The 26,309-nt window shown below is 38.9% G+C and overlaps 1 protein-coding gene and 1 long non-coding RNA gene across 5 annotated transcripts in view; one reads left to right on the forward strand and one right to left on the reverse strand.

The window, feature by feature from the left end:
* meis1b (Meis homeobox 1 b) overlaps nt 1-20,777 on the reverse strand; it is a 66,038-nt gene extending 45,261 nt beyond the window's left edge. For 3 of the 4 annotated variants that reach the window (XR_014201755.1, XR_014201756.1, XM_082154630.1), the window contains exons 1-7: nt 20,117-20,777; nt 18,572-18,792; nt 17,155-17,296; nt 16,869-16,919; nt 16,371-16,421; nt 15,302-15,448; nt 6,066-6,177 (exon numbers count right to left, since the gene is read on the reverse strand). Coding sequence is in view for 2 of the 4 variants with exons in the window: in XM_082154630.1 (XP_082010756.1) it covers nt 6,066-6,177; nt 15,302-15,448; nt 16,371-16,421; nt 16,869-16,919; nt 17,155-17,296; nt 18,572-18,792; nt 20,117-20,128 (736 nt within the window). In the remaining 2 variants the exon portion in view is untranslated. The remainder of the gene's footprint in view (nt 1-6,065; nt 6,178-15,301; nt 15,449-16,370; nt 16,422-16,868; nt 16,920-17,154; nt 17,297-18,571; nt 18,793-20,116) is intronic. The other variant, XM_082154631.1, reaches the window with a different exon arrangement.
* Nucleotides 20,778-21,443: 666 nt separating this feature from the next.
* Nucleotides 21,444-25,504, forward strand: LOC309487126. Its single transcript, XR_014201765.1, has 2 exons — nt 21,444-22,278; nt 23,592-25,504. It is a non-coding gene; the product is annotated as an uncharacterized lncRNA (long non-coding RNA).
* The last annotated feature ends 805 nt before the right edge of the window (nt 25,505-26,309 follow it).

Genomic DNA, 26,309 nt, shown 5'->3' on the forward strand with positions numbered 1-26,309 from the left:
TTATCCTGCTGGGATAATGTTTTTTCCTGCAAAGGCTGCAAAAAGATTTATATTTTTAATCTAATTTTATTCGGAAACAATATATCAGGCGCTCATCGTGGTTGACTAGAATAGCTCCTACAGGTCAGTGGGGATATTGTAAAGAGTATCGTCAACAAGAGATGTCTTTTTGGCAGAGGATAACCCGAAAAGAGATTGCTAATCTCTTTATCAAAGGCCTAAATAAACTAAGGCGAGTGCATGTGACACAGCCACACAAGAGCATCTGATTAATGAACAAAGAGTTAAAGCCTGTTTGTTTACTGTCACTCACTGTTCCTCAAACTCTCTTCCCAACATCCCCCTCCATCCCTCCCTTCCTTTCCCTTCCTTTTTGCCTCCCTGCTCTGGCCTTCCTGCCCTCTTTATCAGGCGAACCAAACGGTGATAGCATATCTCATTGGGCGATATCAGCTCTTTCCTAAAAACTTGGATACAGCGTATCTGATAGTCACTCAGTGGGTTTGCACTGCTCCTCCCGGGCCGTGCTGAGTAATGTTCACTCAGGTCTTCTAAAGCAGACCTAATGCATTGTGACACGTCAGTGATGAGCTGCGCTGATTTGCCAAATTCACATGAACCTCTACAGCACAGATCAGATGACGGGGCACGGCGTGGGGATTTTTTGAATGGAGCAATGGGGTTTCCCAGCCATTAGCAGCAGATCAGGAAAAGGAACAGAAATTGTGCAACAACAAAAAAACAAAAAAGACATGACCCCTCTCAACAGTGACCCTGCATCTGACGAATCAACTATGAATGAAGCGGATATCTGAAAAAGAGCACTTTTTCACTAGCTATTTCAGTAATCAATTATCAGTATTCTACTGATGACCAATAATTCTACGTTGATCTGATCTTGCAGTAATGTTGCTGACCAGAACATCAGAAAAGAGAATTTTAATTTCAAGTTTTGAGAAGGTACAAGCAGATGAGCGATAATGACAGTGAGTGGCTGTGAAGGGAATATTCAGCAAACACCAAAAATCTGGTTCTGGCAAGAAAAAGAGGGATGGTTTAGAAGGACTTCCTGTACACATGGAGACAGATGAAAAGTGTCTACATCATTAACACACCACAATTATAGCATTTGATCTAAATTTACGTCTGCTTCCCACTTAAACTGAACATCACATAGCAAATGACTCCAACCCGAAACTCCTTCTCCCTAGGGCAAAACACCCTTAAAGGCGAAGTGTGGAATTTCTGCACTACTAGTGGTACCAAAGAGAATTGCAAAAATAATGATGGCTTTCAAACATATTTTAAACGCTCCCCTTTCTTCCATTTCTCGAATAAACAAGTAGTTCCGCCCCATACCATTGGTTGAGACAATGCTGGGTTGCTTAATTTCAATTCTGTTTGGTACCACTAGAGGCACAAAAAAACGAAACCAAAAAAACTTTAAGAGGATGACGTGAGTCTTTACAACAAAAAGAGATGCAACATTACCACATTGAACCAAACTCTTATATCAGAGAAAGCTCAGAGGAAGAGGAGTAGATAGAGGAAGAAAAAGATATCAGTAGCACTTTAGTCATCCATCTCCCAGAGTTCACATGGTCATGGGTGGGGGGATAAAAGAAGTACTTCAGCAGTAGTTAAATCCCAGAGCAAACAGAAGAGCAAACACAACAGTGACACTTTATATACCAGCTTTATGAGTATTATCTGCCCAGAGACAAGGTGCTCAATCAGACTATGAAAGCTAGTTAAAGGCAATGATTAGGAAAGCAGAAGAAACAGCTGATATATGGGGAAAAGGAGGGGGGGGGGAGGTTGTTTGCTTGCACTTTCTCACTTTTCACTCTCCTTTTTCCCACATGACAGAGGACATCACCCTAATCCCAAAGGCAAACTGTCCCTTGGTGTGGGAACCAGTGGCGTTTCCCCTTTTTTCACCATGGGACTGCTGTGCGTACATACAGTCTTATCAGGAGTAGGGCCATAAAGCCATTGGTTTTCGGAGAAACAAGTGGTAGATTGTTGGTTGTGCCATCACTACTGAGATTCAGTGGGGTCATAAACACGCCAGTGGTTCAGATTCCCCTAAGTTCCACACGCTATCCTTCCCAGAGGACACCTCCATTCGTGCCCCTCGCTGAAACCGACAAGCATCTCCATGACTTTGTGTAATAGCAAAATGTGAAATTCAAAAGCGCATCATGCAAAGCGGCTTGGAAGAGAGAACATGGTGCATTGTGTGGAATAAAAATGGTTCTTTGATTTCATACTTCTTGTCAAGCATGTGCATTCCCAAACGCTTACCTGCACTTACTGGAATTGGTACCTTACTCTTTTCCCTGTGATCCCTTGCTTTCTCTATGCCTTTCCCTCTCTTTCTTTCTTCTCTGCTCCTTCTGTGGGTGTGTATGATGTGATGTGTGATGTGTGATGTGAATGAGAGAGAAAAACAGCAGGGGCTGCTCGGGCCGCCCGGTGCCGGTCTTAGATCCCTGCACTATAAAAACCGCACACCTTTTATCAGCCATTATGCCTCTGATTTAACCAGATTACCCCACCAACGTGCTGCCACTGATACACGGAGAGAGCATAGAGCGATCAGCCTCCCCCTCCTGTGTGTAGCACTTTTGCATGCACAGAGAAGAATCTAGTGAGGCAGGAACAACTGCTGACTGACTACACCTGAATGACAACATAGAGCTCCTATCGCTCTTTGAAGCACAACATTCGCACACACCAGGCACGATTAAAGCAAAAAAACAAAGTCAAAGAGCAAGGGCATCCAGACAGCGAGCGAATGGAGAAGCGTCCTCCTAACAGCTCAAAGTGACTGAGATAAACAAAGCCAGGACCCTGCTGTAAAATCAAAAAGGAAAGTGATCAGCATTGTAGTGCACTCAGCAATTGAGGAGAGCACTGAAAATAGCACATGAGAAATGCAAAGGCATGCAGGCGGCACTCAGAGACCGAAAGAAAGAGCGAGAGAGAAAGGGGCAGGGTTCTTCCAGTCTGCTGGACAATCGTTGCAATTAACGGGTGACTTTGACAAACACGTGAGGCGGGGGCTCGGTGGGCGGATCCAGCCTCAGAGGTTCGCTGGCATCCTGTCAGAGGCCATGTTTGCTGGTCAGTCTCAGATGTCAGCCAATCACAGAGCAGAGATGGTGGCCAGGAGCCAATGACAGCTCTCGCTCAGACTGACCTTCACACAGGCCGGTAGCAAACTGACCATTAAGTCAATGATGACAACAGCACTCACCACAATCAATCTAGCCAAGTAATGATTAGTTTGATGCATGAAGTTTAGCTGCACCTTTTATCGACACAAGTAATAGCATCAAATGAGTCCACGTAACATTTACAGTACTGTTCATTGACCTGTATATTTTTTACAAGTACATTCCAAAATTTTCACACATCTTAGGCCGTTTCAGTGGGTTTCTGTGGGTTTTTACTGTACATTGACCTGTTTACACCACACCTGAATGGTCGCATTCGTCAATAGACATTCCAGTCGAGTTTGGTCAAGTAAATGAACTTCATAACTCGCTTTGAGTAACCCACTTGAGCTCTGACTGGCTCCCACAGTCTTACCGCAGTACAGTTTTGGAGTCCATGGCTCTGCATGTAAATTTATGCAGACAATAACAAGAGCCTCACAGGAACTATTTGACTTGGCACACATGGGGCCTTTCGCAAATGGGTCCTGGTAATTGCTGATACATATCTGACTCCTGTAGTCATCACCTTGTTCCCAGACCCTTTGATGAGGCAGAGAAACCCAAAGCCTTTCAAAACACTCAGCATGATCTCTGCGTATGTGAGAGCATGTCATTTTCCACGCGCCCTTCCCTTTTTTGGTAGGGGTTCATATCGCCTTCGTTCTCAACGCAGCCCAAGGGTGTCTCTTTTAATCTGGGTGGGCGCTGGTCTTGCCAAGAGTCCAGAGTGAGCAATACTCGACAGTCCATAATAATGATTTGTTTTCTTTTTACCCACTGAGGGTGGATGCTCAGAAAAGATGGCTTCAAGATACAATTCCAGAAGATGTCCCCCGAGAGGACGGCTGTTAAACAAAGGCGGGTGCATACGAGCACGCTACGCTAATATATGGGGTCTAATTAGAGATGGGCTGGACTGAGTTTCTGCTGGACTCCGCTAAGAAAGTTTCTGTGAGTGCAGTGAGGGAGGAGCGGGCTTTATTCTCCCCCCTTAAAGGGGAACACTCGCACTTTGAAGGGCACAGAATCATGAACAAGGAAAATGCTGTCCTCAGTCGTACTAAGATGCTATTTAGGTGCGGTATGGAAAACATGGTGTAGATGGCAACCACTAGAACCATCAGCTATGGTGCCAATCTCTACGTTGATGGGTTACAGATGTACTATGTTATGCATGTTCCTTTACAGTTGGAAGGTTTGTGACTGTTTGTTATGATGCTGTTATTGCATAAAAGTCTTTCTCATTTCTTTCACTCTGGTTTTTTATTTCAAAGATGCAGGAAATATGCAGTAGCAATAAGACTCTTTCTTATAGATATTTATAAGGTAGATAACTTGTTAAAGCTAATTATAAGTGTAAGCACATGGAAAGAAAAAATTTCAGGAGAAAGTCTGAGACTGAGAGAGGGGGCCAGTTGGGGACATATTGGCATGAGTTTCTTGGCTAACAGCAATGGTCTTATTGGGATTATGAAGTCACTCCTTACAGAACATGCTAATGCGGATAGCACCACTGCTTTACACAATCAGCAATTAACCCACATTAACATAATACTTCCACTAAACCTCCACTGGCGTGAATAAGGCCGAAGGAGCTGAAGTGTTCGGGTCATTTGTTCACGCTGAACAAACTCAGCATACATCCAGGTTCATAGCTCAGCCTCACAGCGGCCCTTCCTGCTAGCGCACGACACAACAAACACTCATCCAAAACACTGGGGTGAGGGAACATGAGGGGACGAAGGAGGGGGGTGGACATTAAAAGCCTGACGATAATTGGAAGTATGTGAAAAATGACGTGTCACTTTGGTCAATAAAGAGCAAAGGTCACCGTAGGCAGGAGCCCAAACTCGGCACAAAATGTGCTCATTAAGGCATCCAATCAGAGTGTGGCGAGCAACCGGCCATTAGTCATCGGCCATCTGACCAACTCGGACGGGCCGGCCTCTCTCTTATTGCTCTCCCTCTCTGTGGAGGGGGAAAACCGGCGCTGGTAAATAAATCGTTGCTCAGTCATCTGGAACATAATGTGGTCCTTTCTGCTCTCATCCTGCTTTGCCTGCTGGCTGTGCAGCCCTCAAACTGCTGCCTTGACATCCCTTTCAATAATAAATGAAGTTGCTTTTTGCCTACAGTTTGTTTGAAACCCTCCTCCACTCCTCCATTCGGCACCTCCTACGCCAGTTCTCATTGGCGAAAACCACACAACTAACCAATCACCATGCCGAACATCTGATGACTCTGTTTACAGTTTGAATTTTACAGACATGACATGAAGTGAGTGAAGTTGGCTTTCATTCCTTTGAAAATTCAAAAATCTTGGGCTGGGGTATAACAGAAAATATAAAGCTTCATCAGTGTAAAATCTCTTTTGTTAGACTGTCATCACCAGCGTCAGACCCCCTGCCCAGATGGGCCCAGAGGAAGGTTCATTAATGCAGTCTTATCACAACCAGCTGATGGACCTACGCCACATCACCGGCCAGCAACGGCCTAAACATCTGCTTTAACTCTCTCCTGCTCTCTACATACACAAGCTTGGCTTAAGATGGTAAGCTAGACACATCTGCATAGTCAGATACTGACACTTTCATAGAAACATACTTTTTACACTGCTCTCTGGAATACTTGACTCTGATTGGTCAATCACGGGCATGCTGCGATCAAGTATTGTGCAAACTATACAACTGATCGCTATCCCATATTTTCTACCCAACTCTGCTACTTACTCTGTACTACTTTACAGTCCTGATGACACTGTCAAGGTTTATTTTATGATAATGGTGGGATGGCTGTACATTATCCCTTTCATATGCATCAAAGGATGTCTCAGAACTTTACCTTGTTCGCTGCTGTTGTCCCCACTGTGCGATGTGTGTCCTCCGCTGGATGGTCCCGGTGTACCCCCGGAGCGTGTAGAAGCTGTATCATCATGGTCTCTGTTCCATGAGGTCTGTGAGGAAAGGGAGAGAGAGAGACATAGAGTAAGACGCACAGTCAGGCATCAGATCACAGGAAAACATGCACACGCTACAGTCCCAAGTTACAAAGACAGCTGGCTTTATCAGATGTTCCTCATTTTGTTGTTTTTCATCCTTTTATATCAGTCCCTACAACCTCACACAAAACTTCAATCAGCAAAAGCTTACAAGACTTATGGACCAAACCCAGTCACTGAGCACTGACGCCACACAGTCACTGGCTTCCTTAGACTCACACAAAACAAACGAATGAAGCAAAACAGAAGGCAGGTACTGTGAAAATAAAATAAAAATACAGCACTATTTTAATTAACAGATTTAAATTGTAAGTAAAAGAAGTTGTATTACCCAAGACAGAATATCCATAATCCAGAAACAAAAAATAAAAACAATGAAAGACGAATTAGCAATAGCAGCTATGATGTGTATGCCTGTCCATACACATGAACTGGCTAACTCTGAATACAAGAAGAGCCAGTCACTCATCTCTTATATCCCAGAGCGAGGGAGGGTATATGTGTGTGTGTGTGTGTGTGTGTGTGTGTGTGTGTGTGTGTGTGTGAGTGTGAGGCTGTTCGCTTGTCGCTGGCCTAGCGAATCAAAATGAAATCAAATAAGGGCCATTCTCCTTGAAGTTGGGAAGAGGAGGAGGAAAAAAATATAGAAATCCTATTGACAATTAAGCTTAGGTGTATAATAGAGAGAAAGTGTCAGCTGTTGGGCGGATGGTATGTGGCAAATGGAGCAGACATGGGGATAAAGAGAAGTGGACGGAACAATGGCGAGCCGAGGCCTGCACACACTCAGCCCCATGCAGGGCCTACTTGTACTATAGAACAAAACAGATGTTGCCTCTTATCACAGGGTGCCTCCACTAAAGTAACATTAGTGTGGGAGGAAAATATGAGCATCAGAGATGATAATGCTCAACAGCAGGCACAGAAAATCTTTAGACCTTTTTTTTTTTTTATGCCGATTTTGAGGTGAATATTCAGTTCTTGGGATTTAAACATGGAATAATGTGCTAAACATAGTTAAGAATGGTGTATTCTTACTGAAAGCTGAAAGTATAATCAAAATAGACAAAATATTAAATAGGAATGACTTTAGAACTTTTAATCTCTGTGGAAATCTGAGAAGAGTTGTGCACTCACATATACTACACGTGACGTATGCACAAACATAGCCGTGCCAAATAAAAAAAAAACAACAACACTGTATTCATGTGTGATTTGTACTTACAAAAATAAGTACTAAGTAATATTAATTAACTACATGTACTTACTATAGAGTTAGGTTTAGGGTTAGTTACTATATAATTATGCATAATTGGTAACACTTTACTTAAATCCTATAATCCATTATAAAAGTATTTTAATGCATTAATTATGCCTTGTAATGAATCTTATGATGCATTGTATGGTCTCATGAATAATTGTAACCACAGTTATAATGCATTATAATACACCATTAGAAAGTATAATGCATTAAAACTCGACAAACAACCAGGATCAGATGTAGCAAGGAATCTGTGAATAGTATAATGCCTTTTAACTTTGGTTACAATTATTTATGAAAAGATATAATGCATTATGATGTACATTATGAATACTTTTATAATGCATTATAGACAAAGGCTTTAAGTAAAGTGTTACCGCATAATTTAGTGCTTTTACAAAAGTACATGTATATCACCTTAAAATAAAGTGTTACCCAAATGTTTCATTATTCATAATTATGTCTAAATGTAAACATAACAAACATAAATGTATAAAGCAGTTTGGAAAATGGAACATTTTAGCTCTGTTGATTTTATAACTACACTCCTGAAGTAACTAAACATGTAAATATTGATCTCTTTTATTTATACTGTACTCTTAGAATGAAAACCAAACAAAAGATTTCTTGGTAAATATTGAATTAAAAAAAAAAAAAAAAAAAAATGGAACAACCAAACTGCATTTGATATATTTGCCACAAGTCTCCTAAAAACTTGTGAGGCAAAATAGTGCCAGCCGCTCTAGATATATTTTAAAAAAATGTCCAGAAACAGTCACAAAAAAAAAAAAAAAAAAAGATGTATTCTGCAGCATACCAAAAGTATGCCGTAAGAGGTAATCTAGAACACATGCCCAGGGAGCAAACAGTTAAAACTGAAATTGCCAGTTTCTACAACTCTTTGTAAAAGAGAAAACGAGAGAGAGAGAAAAAAATGGAGGGAACTTGTTTATTCAGAGCTTTGTGGAAAAGAATGGTACAGCACCCTGGAGACCGAGAACCCTAGAGTCCCCACACGTAAAAGGATGTTTTTTACGCACAACAAATCCCACTTGAAAATATAATTAGAACGGAGAAAATAGCAAACTATTGCATTAACTGTAATTGAACAAAAGAGCAGCGGGGCTTGTGGGAGGCTGTCGCTCGGCCTCATGGGAATGGGGGAGGGTCTCGGCCGAGGGTGAGTGACATCTCCAGGGTGCACTCTAGTCTATTTATAACTGCCCCGACAATCTTGTCCACCACAGATCTAACAGCTAATTAATAATCTAAAAAAACGCAGAGCAGTCCACCGTCGAGCAGACACCCGGAGGAAACCGCACAGGCGCAGGAGAGAAGGAGTAAATATGTGGGCCGGAATGAACAGCGGGTGGAGGCGGTGTGGATGCAGATGGTTACAGGAGAGATGAGTGCCTGTCCTGCTGCACACAACAACACACTTGATATATTCACTGTCCCTCTAATGAGCTAGCTACAATTTATTCAGTGCTTCTTTTTTTTTTTCTTTCTTTTTTTTGTGGTGGGGGGGGGGGCTTCATCCCTTCCCCCTCCACGTTTTCTCTTCCCTTGCTCCTTTTCTCTCTCCCTCCTCGTGTCATTCTCTCTCTCCGGTGCAGGATGTAGATTAATTCAATGCTTAATTGTTTAGTAAATTCAATTTTCCACATTCTATTCTGCATAGCTTTAGCTAAAGTTCTTAAAGCTGCAGTGCGTAGCCCAGGGAGAAGCGTTTGTCATCTGTGCCTTTCCTTTTTTCTTTTTTTTCATTACCATTTTCTTCCTCCACCACTTAATTCGCCATGAAAAGATTTTCCTTGCTGGAAATTCTGATTCTGCTATGATCGGTGAGGCATTCCAATTCATTGCATTTTCATTGTGTTGGGTCTTAGATGGAAGCTCTCTTTCTCTGCACATTATACACGCACTCATGCAGAGAATATTGGGCTTCCAATTCATTTATAATAATAAAGAAAAATGTTTCAGGTTACTGTAGACTTCACAGGGGAAAGAAAACTCATAAACAGTATATGTTTACAATTTCATGCCACAGTGACTGCTCTCTCACTCTCTCTTTTTTTTTTTTTTTTTTTTTTTTTTTTTCACAGACTCACCAGTGTCACATTGTACTAGGCTATTTTTGGTTCTTGGCTTTATCTAGATAGCACAACAAAACGGACTGAGAGAGAGAGAGAGAGAGAGAGAGAGAGAGAGAGAGAGAGAAGAGAGAGTTTTATATGCCTCATCAAACCAGATTAGCAAAGACACTTGAACAAGCTCACTAAAATACTCAAGCTCTGCTGGGAAATACTTGGGAAGCACAAGGTTCACACATGAGCTTTGCCCAGTGGATTGCAACCAGAAACTAAATCTGTTCAGGACACTTGTTTATTTGTTTACCCTGGCTTGTTGATAAGGCTGAGATCCTCGATGTTGATAACAGACCACGTGGCTGTCGGTTCAACTCTGCAGAAAAGCATCAGGGCTTCTTAAATGAATGGATGTGGTAATGACATGCACAAAAACAAAAAAAGGGAGGGTGAACCGCTAGAACAGTCCAATACCCCCAAACACCTCCTTTAACAAATCTTACAAAGCAAAATGGAGCGAAATCGGGGAGGAGGGACTTTTGGTCTACAGAGAAAGCGAAATCTCTTCAAATGGCCTGTGGGTGAGATCTCGTTTCAAAACCAGTAAAGTCGCCCTTAATGGCACTACTGGATAATCACACATCTCCTTTAATTACAAAACTGGCTGAAAGACTTTGGAGAGGAATCCTCATGCTTCATTTCTCAAAAGTTGATGAGAAAAAAACGATGGAATAACTGCAAAGAAGTTTAACTATGGAAACAACTCTAAAGAATATAATTTAGTCAGAAAGTTACACTTAGCATGAAGCAACATTATATGTTTATGAATAGTATATATAAATATGAACAGGGCTAATTTATTTATCTCATCAGCACATCTTTAAAAAGAGCAGTTAACTCGATGTGTAATGCCTGTTTTCAATTTAACTAATCAAACACATTTATATAATTTTCCCATGCCACTTTTTCAAAGGGTAAAATAGTCACGTTTGCTCTTTATATCACTTGTTGAATCGTTGAAAGCAGCCAACTTTGTCCAGATAAAGAACGAGGGATCTCACCTTCTCATTACTTCAACAAACAGAATGATTAGATCACATAATCATTTTAACATTGCCCAACTAGTGTACTATAAAAACAGATTTTGCGCACTCAGCTCTTATCCAAAAAGTGTGAAAAGATGTTTGCTTGAGCACAAGTGATACATTCGACAGTGAGGATAAAACAGCAACCAAAGGAATCTCTCATGACAGGGAAACATTATTTAAACAACCCTTTAAAACAGTCCTATATGTTCTCATTCACTAAAAGCCGAGCTTAAATGAAATTGTGCAAAACTAAATTTAGATTAAGCACAAAAGTTCTGGGTGGCCTCTATGCAATTCATCAATAACATAGCTAATACTCTGTAATAACACCCCTAGTTTTTAAATTGGCCCTGGACAAAACAGCAAGGAAACTGCAAACAGAGAAACTATTCAGCATTTCAATTATTTCAACCCCTCTTCAGGCCGCATGGAATAATCTAAAGAGCCCTCGAGTACTGAAGTCTAAGCACTGCGGAGGTTTTCATGGCATTGAGTTCATTAGCAAATGGCAGTGCCTCTCTGCAATTAAAGACAACTGTGCAAACGCTGCAGCCCGTGGAAAAGAGCGTCAGCACGGAGCAAAGACGTCACACACAAGTTACCATGAGCCAGCCAATCGGAAAACAAATGATCCTGCTTTGAGCTGAGGCACAAGAAGGCAATAAACATGCCGAAACTAAAGATAAAGTCATTACTCTGACGCCACTAAATCTATTAGATAAATGGTCGTATCAAAATCAATCAGTCATGACTAATTTCACTTAACTATTTCTATAACATAGCACACTTAAGTAATAATTGTAACAAATGAGTGAGAAAAAAGTAATGTGTGGGTGATTCTTCAACTGGAATAACTTTTCTGTCCCCAAGGTAGAAAAGAAAAGAAAAAGAAACCAAAATCATTCTTGTTTTGCAACAAGTCTATCACAGTTTTACCCAAGTCAGTTTTAAGGTTTACATTATTATAGCTTTATACTTTTATTGTTGCTTTTGTACGTTCTTTTTTTAAAGGTTTAAATGTAAAAAAATAATATAAAAAAAAAAAAAAAAATCTACACAGACTTTTTAACTTGATAATTAATGCATAAAAAGTGTTAATATCAAAAGAATTTAACTTTGCACTATTTCCTAAATTAATCTAATAATTTCAGTTAATTTATAATCTTAGTTAATTTAGTATTTTATAACAAAAAGTCACTACATGTCTATACTGTTGTCAATGCCATCACACAAAGCATTTTAGAGAATTAAGCTAAATTTAAGCTAAATGAAAATACTATGTTGAGAGTGGCTTTTTTTTTCTTTTTTTTACCAATCAAATCAGTATTTCATTTTTTGAATTCAGAAACAAACAATTTCATTTTATGAGTTTAAAGATAATTGATGAACCTGTTGAACCTGGTTTAGAAAAAAAACTTTCTCCACACTGTAAAAAAAAAAAGTTGCTGGCTTAAATTTTTTATGTACAATCACCTTGAATGTTTAAGTCATTTCAACTTAAATTACATTAAACTGACTTAAACAAAAATGTGTTGAATCTTGCATAAGTCATAAAAAAAGCTGAAAATGGCTTAACTTATTTGGATGAGTTCAAAGCAATGTAAAAACATATGTTGTCATAACTTATTGATCATATAATTGTTTTCAGTGCAACAATTGTCATAAATCAGTCTAGAACTCATTATACTAAAATACACTTGAAGGTTGATCAAGCCTGTGATCAGATCAGTAATAGAGAAACATAGTTTGAAACATAGTTAAAAAAAAATGTGTGTGTGTGTGTGTGTGTGTGTGTGTGTGTGTGTGTGTGTGTGTGTGTGTGTCTCACACTTTACATTAGCGTTCAAATTGTTTAAATAATATACGACTTAATACTACATTTATTTACTCTAGACCTATGTAAACTTTTTTTTTTTTTTTTTTTTTTTTTATGTGGTAATTATACACACATATAATATAAAGTGGTAGCAGGATCTACTGAACAGGATCCTCCAGATTGAAGACCGCAGTGAAGGGGTTAACTAGTAGTTAACTAGTCCCGGCTCCGCTCATACGGCACCTGAGGCTCATATGGCCGCGCGTTTATCAGCGCAATATAGCCTACGAGGAAAACAACGTGATCCAAACTGGCTGAGCCGCATTCACCAGTTCGAGAGAGAGAGAGAGAGAGAGAGAGAGAGAGAGAGAGAGAGAGAGAGAGAGAGAGAGAGAGAGAGAGAGAGAGAGAGAGAGAGACTCTGACTTTTTCACCCCTGAGCTGTGCCCTCCTTCTCTTCACACGATACTTGCAAAACAATGCTAAGCTGGAGTTGAGACATTATTGATACGATGCTTCAGTGCACGGAGGACGAAAACACAGAACAGCGCTGGACCACAGAGTTTAATCAATTCTATGTATATTTCAGATTTTCTTATGCTGCAGTATTCCTGCTGGAATAAATTGGCCTTTGAATAAATGAACCGCCTCTCTCCCTCTTGTTAACATTGTTGAGAATTTGCACAAAGGAGATTTTTTTCATTTTTTTTTCAGTCCAATTCAACTTTATGCCCGAGGGCATATATTAAAAATACATATGGAACGAGATAATGCATGAGCGACGCAAATTCGTTAGGGATGTCACCGCCTAGCAAGCTCAGACTGTACCCAAAAAAAGAAGAAAAAAATGTAAAATACATATGGACCTAGAGTCAAATACTCGATGAAGTTAACTTTAACACTGTTAACCAAAAACTGCACAGAGATCGCCCACTACGCATCTAGTTATCTTAAACTTATTGGTAAGACTTTACAGTAAGGTTAATTAGGCTAGTTAACATTAGTTAACTACATCAGTTAGCATGAACTAATGAACTGCACTTATTCAGCATTCATTAATCTTTGTTAATGTTAATTTCAACATTTACTAATACTTCATTAAAATCTTGTTAACATAGTTAATGAACAGTAAACTAACATAAACAAACAATGAACAGCTGTATTTTTATTAACTAGAGTTAACAAAGATTAACAAATACAATAACAATTGCTCATGGTTAGTTCATGTAAGTTAATACATTAACTAATGTTAACTAATGAACCTTATTGTAAAGTGTTACCAACTTATTTTAAAATTTACATTTAAGTTTTAAAGCTCTCCATATAATTTTAAGCAGTATCCAACAATCCTAACGGCTTTATGTACGATTCATAATAAAACAAAAACAGATTCTACCTCGCATTAGCAAACTTTTGAAAAGTTGGACAGTTTACATTGGGGAATCAGACTTTCAGGAAAGATGTAAACATCTAATACAAGCCTTAATATTTAGACGTTAGATGTCATCAAGAAAAAAAATATATATAGGACACGTCTTCATCTTAAAGTCAATTAAAGATCTGAATTCGTGCCCTCGAGCAAAGCATAAATTGCTCTTATCAAGTTATATACCTGCATACCCAGGGGTCTTCAGCCTAATTTATTTCTATCGCTTAGATTCATCTCTGCTCAAAAGTAAAAAAAAATAAAAAAAGACACATGCCTAGAGTTTTGTTAAAAGAGTTATAAACACAATTGACATCATGCTATTTAATGCTGCCGTTGAATTGGATGCATTATCCGCACAGATCTGCTCATTAACATAATCATTAATACAGCCGAGATAGAAGACTAAAGCAACCAGAGGTCGTTTTATTAAAAGCCTTGTTTAGTAATGAATGGAACAGGGTTTTCTCTTCCTCATATAAAAGCTGGTGGCACTCATTGGAAAGATAAAACTGCTCGATGCTTTATTCGACCACTCAGCCATATGGAAGATGACGGATTTAAATTATTTAGCCTAATCGCTTCATTACTTTTTATGCTGGCGAATCCACTAATCCCCTTAATATAGCCACTTTTTTAAACAATTGCCCCTCCCAGGACTCATTTTATTAATTAAAAAAATAGGTAGCCTATATTTTAAATAAATATTATTGACGTGTTGCGTTAAAAGCAATGGACACGTAAAAGTTGAATTAAAAGTGCGTAAAGTTCAAGAAACATCAAAGAATCCACCCGCACAAACTGGCGCATATTAAAGAAGCACAGAGACACAGAATTCCATATCTATAGATTTTCCTATAAAACACACAGAGTACTGTATGGCACAGTAGCTACTGCTCAAACATGAACGCGCGCTGCTTATGCTATTCAAAGCGCTGAGAGTAGAACTCTGAGCAAATGCGCGCTCTTGTTTGAGGAAAAACACTGACAAGGCAACTAATGAAGCGTGAACAACAGCAGAAAACCAAAGCACCAAATCTCGAAATGTCTACTATAGCTATGTCTCCATTAGCTTCGTAATATTTCCGTAATATACAATAGATAGCCTAACCATTTGGTTTGATTAAAAAAAAAAAGGCAGACGAGAGAAAAGAAGAGGGAAAGGACTAAATTAAAATCGACAAGAAACAGGTCAAGTTTATGGCAATGCTTTCACGAGCTAATCTCCTCGGGTCAGTTCCGGGATCAAACCGTAATGAAGCAATAATGGGCCACATTATTCCAAATTTTTCAATCCGATGGAATTTAAAAGCCTTAATCGTATGCAAATAACGCCGAGCAGAGAAAGTGACCCAAAAGACGATCTGAATGGCCGGGAAAGAAATGGACTCCTCCACGTACCTGATCAAGTGGCCCCGATGATCTTGTAATTTCTTCACTGTCTGATTTTGATCCTCCTTCTCTGTCGTCTATAACCAAGTCGATGGGCATCTTTCCTTTCAAACAGCTGATGTACCGATGACAGAAATTGTCACAAAGTTCATGTACCTATAGATACAAAAGGAAGCAGGGAGGAGGGGTAAAAAAAAAAATCACACAAAAAAAAAATCACAAAGGGTCATCACAGCGAGTTGACAAGTGCATCCAGAACTCCTATTGACATGGAAAACCTCTCCCAATGGCCTTCTCTGATAGCTATCAGACGCATGCAGAATGGGAAATAACTTTACTCTCTCGCAAAATAGAGATATCGCAGAAAATTGACACTGACAAGACGACTCACGGGCAACACCGTATTCAACACCCGTGTTAAATTCATCTGCTCCCGGGGTTGTGGCCATTAGAGAGATGGCCTGCTTGACTGACATTTAAGGTAAACTGTTTAATTTCGTCCAGTTATTTCATTACCACCTCTTTACAAGGGAATAATATGGTGGATGACATTCAGTGGCGAGAGGAGAATTCTTCATTTATGGATGAATGCTCAAAATATCGCTTTGCCGCGTTATCTCAGCACACATAACCCCAGAGGCTCATGCAAATATCTGGAGACTTGAAGCCAATGTGTATTCAATACTGTAAAACTATATGGTTTGGCGATAAATCACTTGATAGGCTCACTCTCGTCGTGGAAACATGTGTTGATAAAATTCCTCCAAATTGGATCGCTGATAACAACCGCTGATAATCAACATGGTCGACTTTATCATATCATATAATCATATAGCCTAGGCCTAATAAATGAACTGAACACCGTTAGGTGGCACAACAAGCAGAGAAACACTGAAATTACTGCTCTGGAATATCTGTGGCCGTGGAAGCAGGATGCATTGTAATTAAACTCGGAGGAGAAATAGGCAGCGTAATTGATTTTGACACTAATTACAACAGACCAGGAAAAATACATTTATGCAGATGAGGCCCATAGGTTTGAAGAGAGGACTGGCCAGTTGGGGGAAACTTTGATTACCTTTTCGAGCTCCAAAAGATGAAACCGTAAAACTTGAATGGCTTGTATCATCTGGGGGAAATGAACAAATGAAGAAAAAATAGGTTCACTTTAAAGGTGACGGAATCAACAGGCCCAGGACAATTACAAACGATAGTTACACAATTAAGTGATTTATGACATTTAGGATCATTTACGACATGAGATTACTATCTAGGCAATGCATGGCAATTAAATCAGATTATACTACATTTATGAATACATTATCACTTTAATCCATGCTGTAACGAGTGGGATGTGTGTCCGCCATCAACATATACGTTTCAATGCTAAGAAATAAATTGTATTTAAATTCAACCCTTACCAAAAAAACACACACACAAAAAAAAAAAACCGGTAGTTATCCATAACAATTAGCAATGCTATGAAGAAATCAACAAAACTTTCTGAATATTTAATAAAAGTTTTCAATTAAAACTCTTGCAGGCAAATACAAAATAATAATAATAATTTACTCACCAAATTATCCAGCTCAGGGTTTGATGAAAATAGCGGCTTTTCTGCTCGAATCTGAGACGATATGCATGTAAATAAATACAAATTGTGAGGGAAAAAAAACGTTAATTAAAAAAAAAACCCGCAAATTAAATGTAAATGCATTGATTAGCTCATGTGTTTATTACTGTAAAATTAATATTAAGTATTATGATGGTATGGTCTAAAGTTACAGACAGTACATCAACTACACATTAAAACATGCAAAAACTTTTCTTTCTTTTTTTCCCGCAAAAAAACAGTTTCTGACCTGTTTTGCGAACACTGCTATATCTTCATTGAAAGACTCTGATGAACACACATCGCCTCCAGCCACACCGGGCTCTCTAGGTGTGCAAGTGGCTAATTCACATTTCTCAAAAATCAGTGCTAGAAGTGGGAACAGAGGGTGCCTGGAATAAAAACACACAGGTCACTGCGGGGGAAACTCTGGATTAACACATGACACTTTAGAACACTTCACAACTCCTTCTCATTGTATAAGAACGCATTTGAACTCATTTAATTTATGTCAGCAAACAAAACTGCTTGAGTACCACTGCGCCACGATAGTATGGTGAAAGTGTTTATGTCGATTCATATTCTTGTGACTTGCGTTATAACGAGCTTATTAGTTGTGTATAATACTGTGTCAAATGTAAACTGGATTGCTGAACGTATTATCTATATAAACAGTGGACTACAAGGTTAGAGAACCTCAAATGCTCGCTTTGAGTCTAGGCCAAGCATGCAGTTTAACGTGGTTCAAATAGTGGGCCTATATCTTGAGTAAATGTTTAGGGTCGTATCTAATCCATAATGAATGAGAGGAAGTTCTATAGCTTGTTACTGAATGCGTATAAATTGCTGTTTCGAACGGCAACCATATTAATATACAGCACTGTGACGAGAACTATTATGCTCAAGCAGCTTTTGTATGCTAGGCGCTTTTGGATACACTCCGCACATATTTGCACATATTATTACCAGAACATGTGCATGAGAAAAAATCCTTTATTGTTTTTTAGGAGCGTTTATAGTATAGGAATCACTTCTGTGCGCATCTGTCCAAAATATGTATTTTATTAACAAATAAGCAGGCCTGATGTTAACAATTAAAAAGTTCTAGCTGAAATAGTCTATAACACACACATCGATGTTTTATCCGCAACAATTTTGGTTGCACTTTATTTTACATTAGCTACTTACAGGGTACTTAGCTAAAAAAAAAAAAAAAGTTCTGGGTAATATAACATAACTACCTGGGTTAAGGTTAGGTTTAGGGGTAGGTTAAGGGTCAGTACTGAGTTATTACTAATTTATTGTAAATACTATAATAATTACATAGTATGTTCATGGGGAACAGGACTGTAAAATAAAGTGCTACCCGATTTTTTAAATGCAATATTTATCGACTTAAATATTGAAGATTAAACCTAAACATTAGTAAGAAATTTAAAACAACAACAAAAACATGTCACAAAAAGAAATGCAAAATAAACAGTAAAACATGTTTTTAAAAGGATGAACTAATCCAAAAGTAAGGAGGAAAACTTTTAGAAAAACAAAAACTAAACAATCATGGCGCCTCAAGTTCTCAATATGTTTTACAGAAACTATTACGGGTGGAATGATGTGTTATGGGCAAACTTCATCATAAAATATATGTCTTGGCTATCTCCACGTACCCGTAAATGGAGTCTTTATCTCTTTTTAGAGCGTCATTGACGGATGAGCCCATGCTGGGCGGCATGGCGTTGGTGTGGGCTGTGTGCGGGTACTGGTGGGAGTGGAGCTGGGGCCCGTGGTTCAGGTGAACAGCCTGCATGGATCTGGCAGCGTGCGGGTCCCCGTACATCGTGCTCGGGATTCCTACTCCGTCCATCCCATAGTGGGGTATATCTTCGTACTGCACACACACACGAAGGGCAACATTCCCATGTTGTCACTTTTATCTCTTACAGAATGCATAAATAGAAAAACTACACTAAAAGAAAATATAAACGGCAACTACATCGGATGTCCTCGGACTAAAAAAAAAATAAGGCTTTTGCGACATGAAAACACGTTGTTCTGGTATTACAAGATAATTCAATATATAAACTGTACATTCAGACTATCTCGTGCTTCTAACACTATGCGCAAAAAAAAAAAAAACGCCATTTATTGATTGCAAAAGCTATCATGTGATTTTTAATAAACAGACAGACTTAGAATGTAGCGTCGGACACATTCACATGAAGTACTGAGATACAGCTTTAATGAGATCATCACAAAAATATCACTTTTTATGTGCATTTTATATTTTCACAAGTGTAGCTCGAGTAACAGGTAATGCCATTTGCATGTAATAACTATGTATTATATTGTTGTCAAACTAAATGCATTATATTAACATATGCAGCACTATTAAGATTAGTCTGATTAAACACAAATTTACGTTGGTCATTCGAACCTTCCAGTTAAATTGAATATTTGATTAGTTTATTTAAAATAACCTATCAGTGACATTGATAATTGATCGTAATAATTCTAAGTGTCATGATATTGTAATATAGGAAAGTGTGATGATGAGAACATGACACATTTGAATTCTAAATCCACAGAGGTGTAAGCAGGACAGCAGGGTGCTGTTGTAGTTCCTCCATCCAAAGCAAAAGGTCGGATGGTTGCGATGAAATCTACTTTGTGATTGTTTACATTTGATTACAAATGCAAAGGAAAAAGTGACAAACTTTACAAGTTCAAGCGCACAACTGTTTCATTGAACTGCTATTTGAAAGTGAATGTTATTTTATAGAATATAGTTTAAAAAAAAATACAGCTCTGTTGAATTTACTCCCTATTAATATTCCTGCACAGTGTGTTACCATAGCATGTATTATGATAAGTTTTAGTTATGAAAGTTGAACTATTCAAATAGTTTAAAAGCTTTAAATAATTTGGCCTTTTGGAGAGATACTTGCAGTGCGTTTTAGTAAAAGTATAGTTGAAAAATTAAGAATTGCTCCCTGTCAAACGTAATTAGAGAGTATCATATTTTTTTCCTAAATTGTTTCAGTGTCCCAAAAGAGACATGCACGCAAGTGAGCGATGTAAAAAAAAGAGAAAAAAAGAAAAGCTGGCAGGCAAAAGAAGAGAAAGTTTGACTGCGAGACTGTCATCGGCCACGTCTCAGTATTTCCAACTGCTTTCAGCAATACGGAGTCGAAGAAACTTTTCGGGATACGTACCCTCTGCGCCATCGCCCTCCACACTCCCTCGTCTTCCTTTAATCAAAAATATATCCCCTATCAGGCCAGGGTGAATGGGAAATAAACACGCAAATTCCAAATGCGGGATATGTTTTCCCCCTAAAAAATCCAAACGCCTCTTTCAAGCGAGCGATGAAGCCAGTCCTTCACCACAAGTTCAGCCAGGCGCGTTCGGCGATAAGTCCCCTTCGCTTTCTTTCCCCTGGACAGCGACAAGGATCGAGCGAAATCTTCTTTTCCAAAGCAGTATGAAAACAGCCCCTCAAACAAAACTAGCGCATCTCATGGCTTTCTGCCACTCCGGCTGTCAATCAATCAAACGCGAGCTTGTCAAAGTGCTGAATGAATGATGATCCTCTGCGCGCTTCCACTGGTTAGCACCCCTAACGAGAATACTACTCAAATGCACAAAAATGAAGCTCGCTCTCGTTTCTTTGATCACTCTCGGCTCCTGAGTTGATTTTTTATGCAATAGCTTCTAAATGAGAACAAGAGGAGGTGGGCTGATAATTCTGGCTTAGTTTTTCTTAAAGGAGCCACGATCGATGCTGCGAGCTGCCTTTCCCCGTTTGTGTACAATGAGTGTGTGTTGAACGCGGCTCAGCAGCTGAATCTGGACCAGACTGCAGAAACCCGGAAGTAGTGGTGGCCATAACAGGTCGCGTCTTGCACAATGCGATGGGCCACATCAAGTTCCAGCCAAAGCAGGGGGGGGTGAAATGTGTGGGACGCAGGAAAGCGCAGACCACTACCACGATTCAACATGAGCCGAGATATAATAACATGTACAGACCGCGTTGTGCTTTTTGGTCGACGGCACTGCGTTCATAATTCATGCCAAAACGTACAATATATAAAGTCATGTACGTGTTTACATCAAATCTGTGACTATTAGGGGAGCGTGGACTCTCTCACATCTCTCAACACTGCTTATTTTTATTATCAGTTATGAATTTAGGATCTATGTACAACAGTCGAGAAACTTGGACACCCTGTTTAAGCCGCGTAATGAAGTTTACCCACGCGTCATGTGCTATTACGCGGAAGCCTATAGAAATGTACTGCGTGGATAATACGAAATATCAGGGGTTCTTATGCCAAATGCCTATTTACTTTACATTTCACACAAACATCATTATTCAGAAACAGCATATGCTGCACTTCAAGCAGTGCTGCGTGCGCTCGGAGCCAAAACACCCCCGCCATTTGTGAATGGGCTCATCCACTTACTGTAGGATCTTAGGAGTTTTGGTGCAGTGTCCAATGAAAGCGTGCTACAGTGAATCAAGCCGTCTATTGGTTCAAAGAATGATCAATCATTAATTTATCGCTCGATATGCTTCCATAAATGAAGAAAGGGTGGAATGAAAATACTGTAATCTGGAGGGAAAATGCACTCTTCGTATTCTGTTTTGTTCTCTCTCTCTCTCTCCCACATAGTCTCCTTCTCTCTCCCACTCAAACACACATAATACTCACAGAGACAAGATATTGATTATTTTTAATATCTAAATATTTATTTAGTTTTGTCATTTGCTCATTCGCTCTTTCTTACCATCATATTTCTATTCCTCATTAAAAGTTGTGGATATAACTTTTTGTCAGTCTACAGTGATGCGCAACATATTCCCTTAATCTTAAACAGTTTGGAGAGGTGGTTTGTGTTCTGGTAGATTTAAAATGCATCTCCCCAAATAAGGGAATCTCTTTGTTATTATAAATAATACATCTTCCACAAAATGCTCAAATGAAGGCTGAATAAGCGGCTTTAAACACACACTGACTGATGTAGGCTGGAGTGCACCATTGTGGGCAATACAACTGACCCGGTGACAAGGTGTATGAAGTTTGTCTGAGGAGCATCTGTCATCGATCAGAAGCGATTAATGCGAGGAACAGTGTCTTATCAGCTGCCACGAGCATCACACAATCCTCGCTTCCCGCGGAAGAGCCGCGCGCATTCACAGGCATGAAATTACTATCAAATCCCCAAAGCGCTCGGCAAACGAAGGGTGCGCGCCGCGCGGTGCGGGATCTGATGTGGACTTAAACACGAATGAAAGGAGGATTCGTGAAGCAAATGTAACAGATATATGACTAACCCAACGCCGCACAACAGACAATCACGCACCCCTTTATTGGTAAGTGGCTATTGTCTTTTCTAAGTCTACAATAAAGTTTTAGTTGATCTAAAATAATGTTAGTTCAAAATATTCTTATTTTTCAGTTAAGTGTGTACTATAGTTGCAATGCATATTGTGATGTATACAATAGCTATGCATGGAAGTCAACTCGTTTGTTCTATTGATGTTTGTAATCTTAACATTAGTTTTGTGTCTGTCTCAATTATGTGAGAACCAAACGGCATGACTTGAAAGCTGTACTTACCCAAACGCTTAACTGCTGTCACAGTACCAGAATAGCATTATAAAGTAATTAAGTTCCTTCAATTAGCATCTATAAAAGGACGCTATAGAGCACAATGAGGGCATGGACTTTCACTGTTTAGGTTGCCTTTTAGTGAGGGTCAGCAGATTGCAGCACGCATCACTGAGTTAATGCCATCATTTCGGATAATTTGGGCTTTGAAAGAGATGTGAATCGTTCGACGTAAAATGTTTCAAAATAAGTCCGACTGTTTACCGAGAAAACTAAACGGGCATTATATCACATGGAAAGCACTGGCGACATTTGTACAACTACGCAATAGGGTTGAGTGTGTTTCAAAGTATCCATTTAGGCTTAATTTAATTATTAAAATTATGGTAACACTTTATTTCACAGTGTATTTGTTACATGCTACATGTAAGTAGTTAGTAATAACTATAAATGATACACAATGACATGCAACTAACCCTAAACCAACCATAACCTTATATATTAAGTAGCTACATGTAGTTAATTAATATCACTCAGAACTTCAATGTATAAATACAGTTTAACAAGGACACTTTAAAATAAAGTTACACTTTATTTTAAAGTGTCCTTGTTACACATGTTGAATGCAGTTACTGTAGTAGCATAATAACTATAAATTATGCAAAACTACATGCAACTAACCCCAAACCAAACCTTAACCCTATAGTAAGTTCAGTACATGTAGTTAATTATTATTACACAATACATATTTACAATATAACACGGACACCTTAAAATAAAGTGTAACCAAAAAAAGTAACCACAATTATTTATAGGCTATAATTAGGAACAAGTGCACCAAGTATTTAGTACACATATATATTAAGGTAGAGCATTAAGTATAGCTATACAATAAATAAATCTAATTTTAGAACAAGGGGTTTTTGAACAATTCGGCTGTTCCTTTTAGCACATTTGAGTCACTCTTGAAAACAAGAACGTGTTGGAACGCATGAAGACATGTGGATGTTTATTACAAAAATGTTCCCATTCTGCCTCAATATTTGTTATTCATTTGAATCTTTCTCTTCCTAAGTCGCTATTGAAAGCAACATGCCGCTGTGGTTCAGAAGTCAAACGGAGGTCATCCTTTATTTCCCCCCGCAGCGATCAGCGACCAGGGGCCAGTCAGCAGTGAACCCTGCCTTCTCCACCACTGACAACTGCATGCAACTTACAAGACTAGCGGGAATGGGTAAGACGCATGGGAGAAAACAGCAGGCTACTAACTTTCTTTCTTTTTTTATCTCGCCACTGCCTGGCTATAATGCTCTTACAGCGTGTTTCAAGTGCTTGTCAAATGTGAAATGTTTGAATATTCAAATGATCATTTAGCTACTTTATGCGTTTCCTTGTCCGAGCGCACAACGGACTCGTTTTAGACAATTACTAGCCAATAAAATAAGAGAATATTTATTTACTAATCGTGGGGGAAATTAAATCCTTGGTCCTGCATGGCAAGATTATGACGACGAAACTGTAAAACTAAAAAACTTTGTGCACTTTTGATGGTTCATGTGTTTTCCAGGCTACCTGAATGAATCAAACACGTGCACTGCGTCCAGGAATTTTAGGAACAATTAGTCGGAGGGGGAAAACAATGGCTAAAATAATTTTTATACTACAGGTGTAGTGAAAAAAAAAACTAGATTAAGGCTATTTACTTATGTTTTATTAGTTGGAAACATTAAAAATAAAGAAGCGCTAAGCATTTGTTTATTTCATGTTTATTTATAGGCCTATTTAAAATGTAGAAATCAGTGTGTTTTAAATTTTAATTTCGCTTTGTGATTTTATTTGAGTCTACTTTGTTGTTTTATTTAGCTTGATCTTATTTTATTGTCAAAACCTTCTTAATTGAGAAACGTACTGCAGGCCAGTTGGATTTGCAATAATGTAAACTACTACAGAAGATCCAAAAGAAAAACATATTTTTCATATGCAAAGGCTCGCAGTGACCTGTATGCTTGATCATGTGCGCCTTCTACTGGAAACACACTGAATTTTCTTTCTTTGTTTCTTAATGAGAGACGCAATGACTTTTCTGACATGCACAAAAACATGCGAATCGCCGTCAATAATTGCGCTCTCATCTTAAATAATAGTTAAAATACTAATTCTTAGTTTATTAATGATGATAATCAATTATGACAATTAAGGAGTATGCAGGAATATTTAAAAGTAGCGTACTTGACAAAGTTTGATGACGGAGCATTGTGACAGATCCGTCAAAGGTTGAAATCTAGTAACTTACTCCTTAATTCAGCTTAATCTTTATTATTTTATGTTTGAACCTCCCTTACTAAAATCTGCATTGTATATCGCATGGTGTGATACTGATAGCCATTTGGATATTTGTGTTAAAAACAAATCATCAGAAAATGTCCCACTTCGCCTGTGTTCATCTATTAATTAGCAAAAGAATCATTACAATAAATTGCGCGTGTACTTCTTGAGGTTTTCGGCTGTAAATTAATTTTCTGTTTTCCCGTAACTGACAAAAATCAATTAGGAATGAGTAAAACGAAAACAGTAATATTTAAATTATAAATCTTTAATTAATAAAAATGAATATGCAGGTATTTATAAAACCTTTCATCTACGCACGCTTGTGTCGGCATGAAAAATGAAAAACTAATCAACAGAAGGGTCAACAGCACTTCACAAATTATACGACAGCGTTTACTTTCTTACTTTAAGTTTTAAATATTATAATCATGTTTTAATAGGGATTATTATTGGATTTCACACTAAGAAAGGTGGATGGCGCAGTTTGCAATAGCATTAATAGATTCCTAGAGAAGAATCATAACGAAAAGCACTTGTGAGATATCAGTATGTTGTTACATTTGAAGGATGTATGGTTGAATTGAATTGTTTTGTTGAACATAATTAACACTGTAAATGTCTGAAAATGAGATTTCTATTAAAAAACCCACACAAATACTACACTTGAATTTGTGTTTTTATTGTGAACATCAAGTTTTCACATGATTTCTACATTTGTCAGCTTTGCCTGTTGACACAGTTGGGATCGGAGAATACCGTGTCTGAGTCTCGGAGAGTGTGGTGTGCTCAATCCCTCCCTTTCTCTTGGTCTATCAGCTATAAGTGCCAAAACATTTGTCACTTGAGTTATTATTTCAGGTGTGCTAATGGGCTCAGAGCCACGAGAGAGGAGGAGGAGAAGGTGGGAGAGAGAGAGAGAGAGAGAGGCAGAAAGAGAGGGGGTTTGATTAGTGTGATTTCATTTGACCGGAGCCTATAGCCACAGGCTGGCAGAGCCCAGAGGTGAAAAGAGTAGGCCGCTGCCCTCAATGAGAGATAGCGAGAAGGGGAGAAAGAGAACGACAGAGGGTTTGTGACGCCTAAGCCAATCACAAAGTGCAGGGATGAGTCTCACACCTCCGGAGGAGGCTGTGAATTGATCAGCACCTTTGAGAGAAAGAGAGAAGAGGGAAAAAAAGGAGGGGTGGCGGCAAAAGAGTGCTTTTGCGGAGGACGTGTGAAGACCCATATATTCGTGCAAGGACACAGGGAGAGAGCCAGGCCTGGGCTCAGAGTACCAGCACACTAATGAGTCTCTACACGCCGAAGTCTTCATATGAAGACCATCCTTGAGGGCCGGGACAGTGCGCTTCATGTGCATCCTCACATTCAGAAGTTAGAGGGCACTTCTTTGCATGTACTGTACAACTAATGCCAACTAAGATGGACTATAAATCCGGCAACCTAAAAATAAGTTCGTCAAAAA

Source organism: Leuciscus leuciscus (assembly GCF_965113295.1).
Source record: "Leuciscus leuciscus genome assembly, chromosome: 22".
NCBI lineage: Eukaryota > Metazoa > Chordata > Actinopteri > Cypriniformes > Leuciscidae > Leuciscus > Leuciscus leuciscus.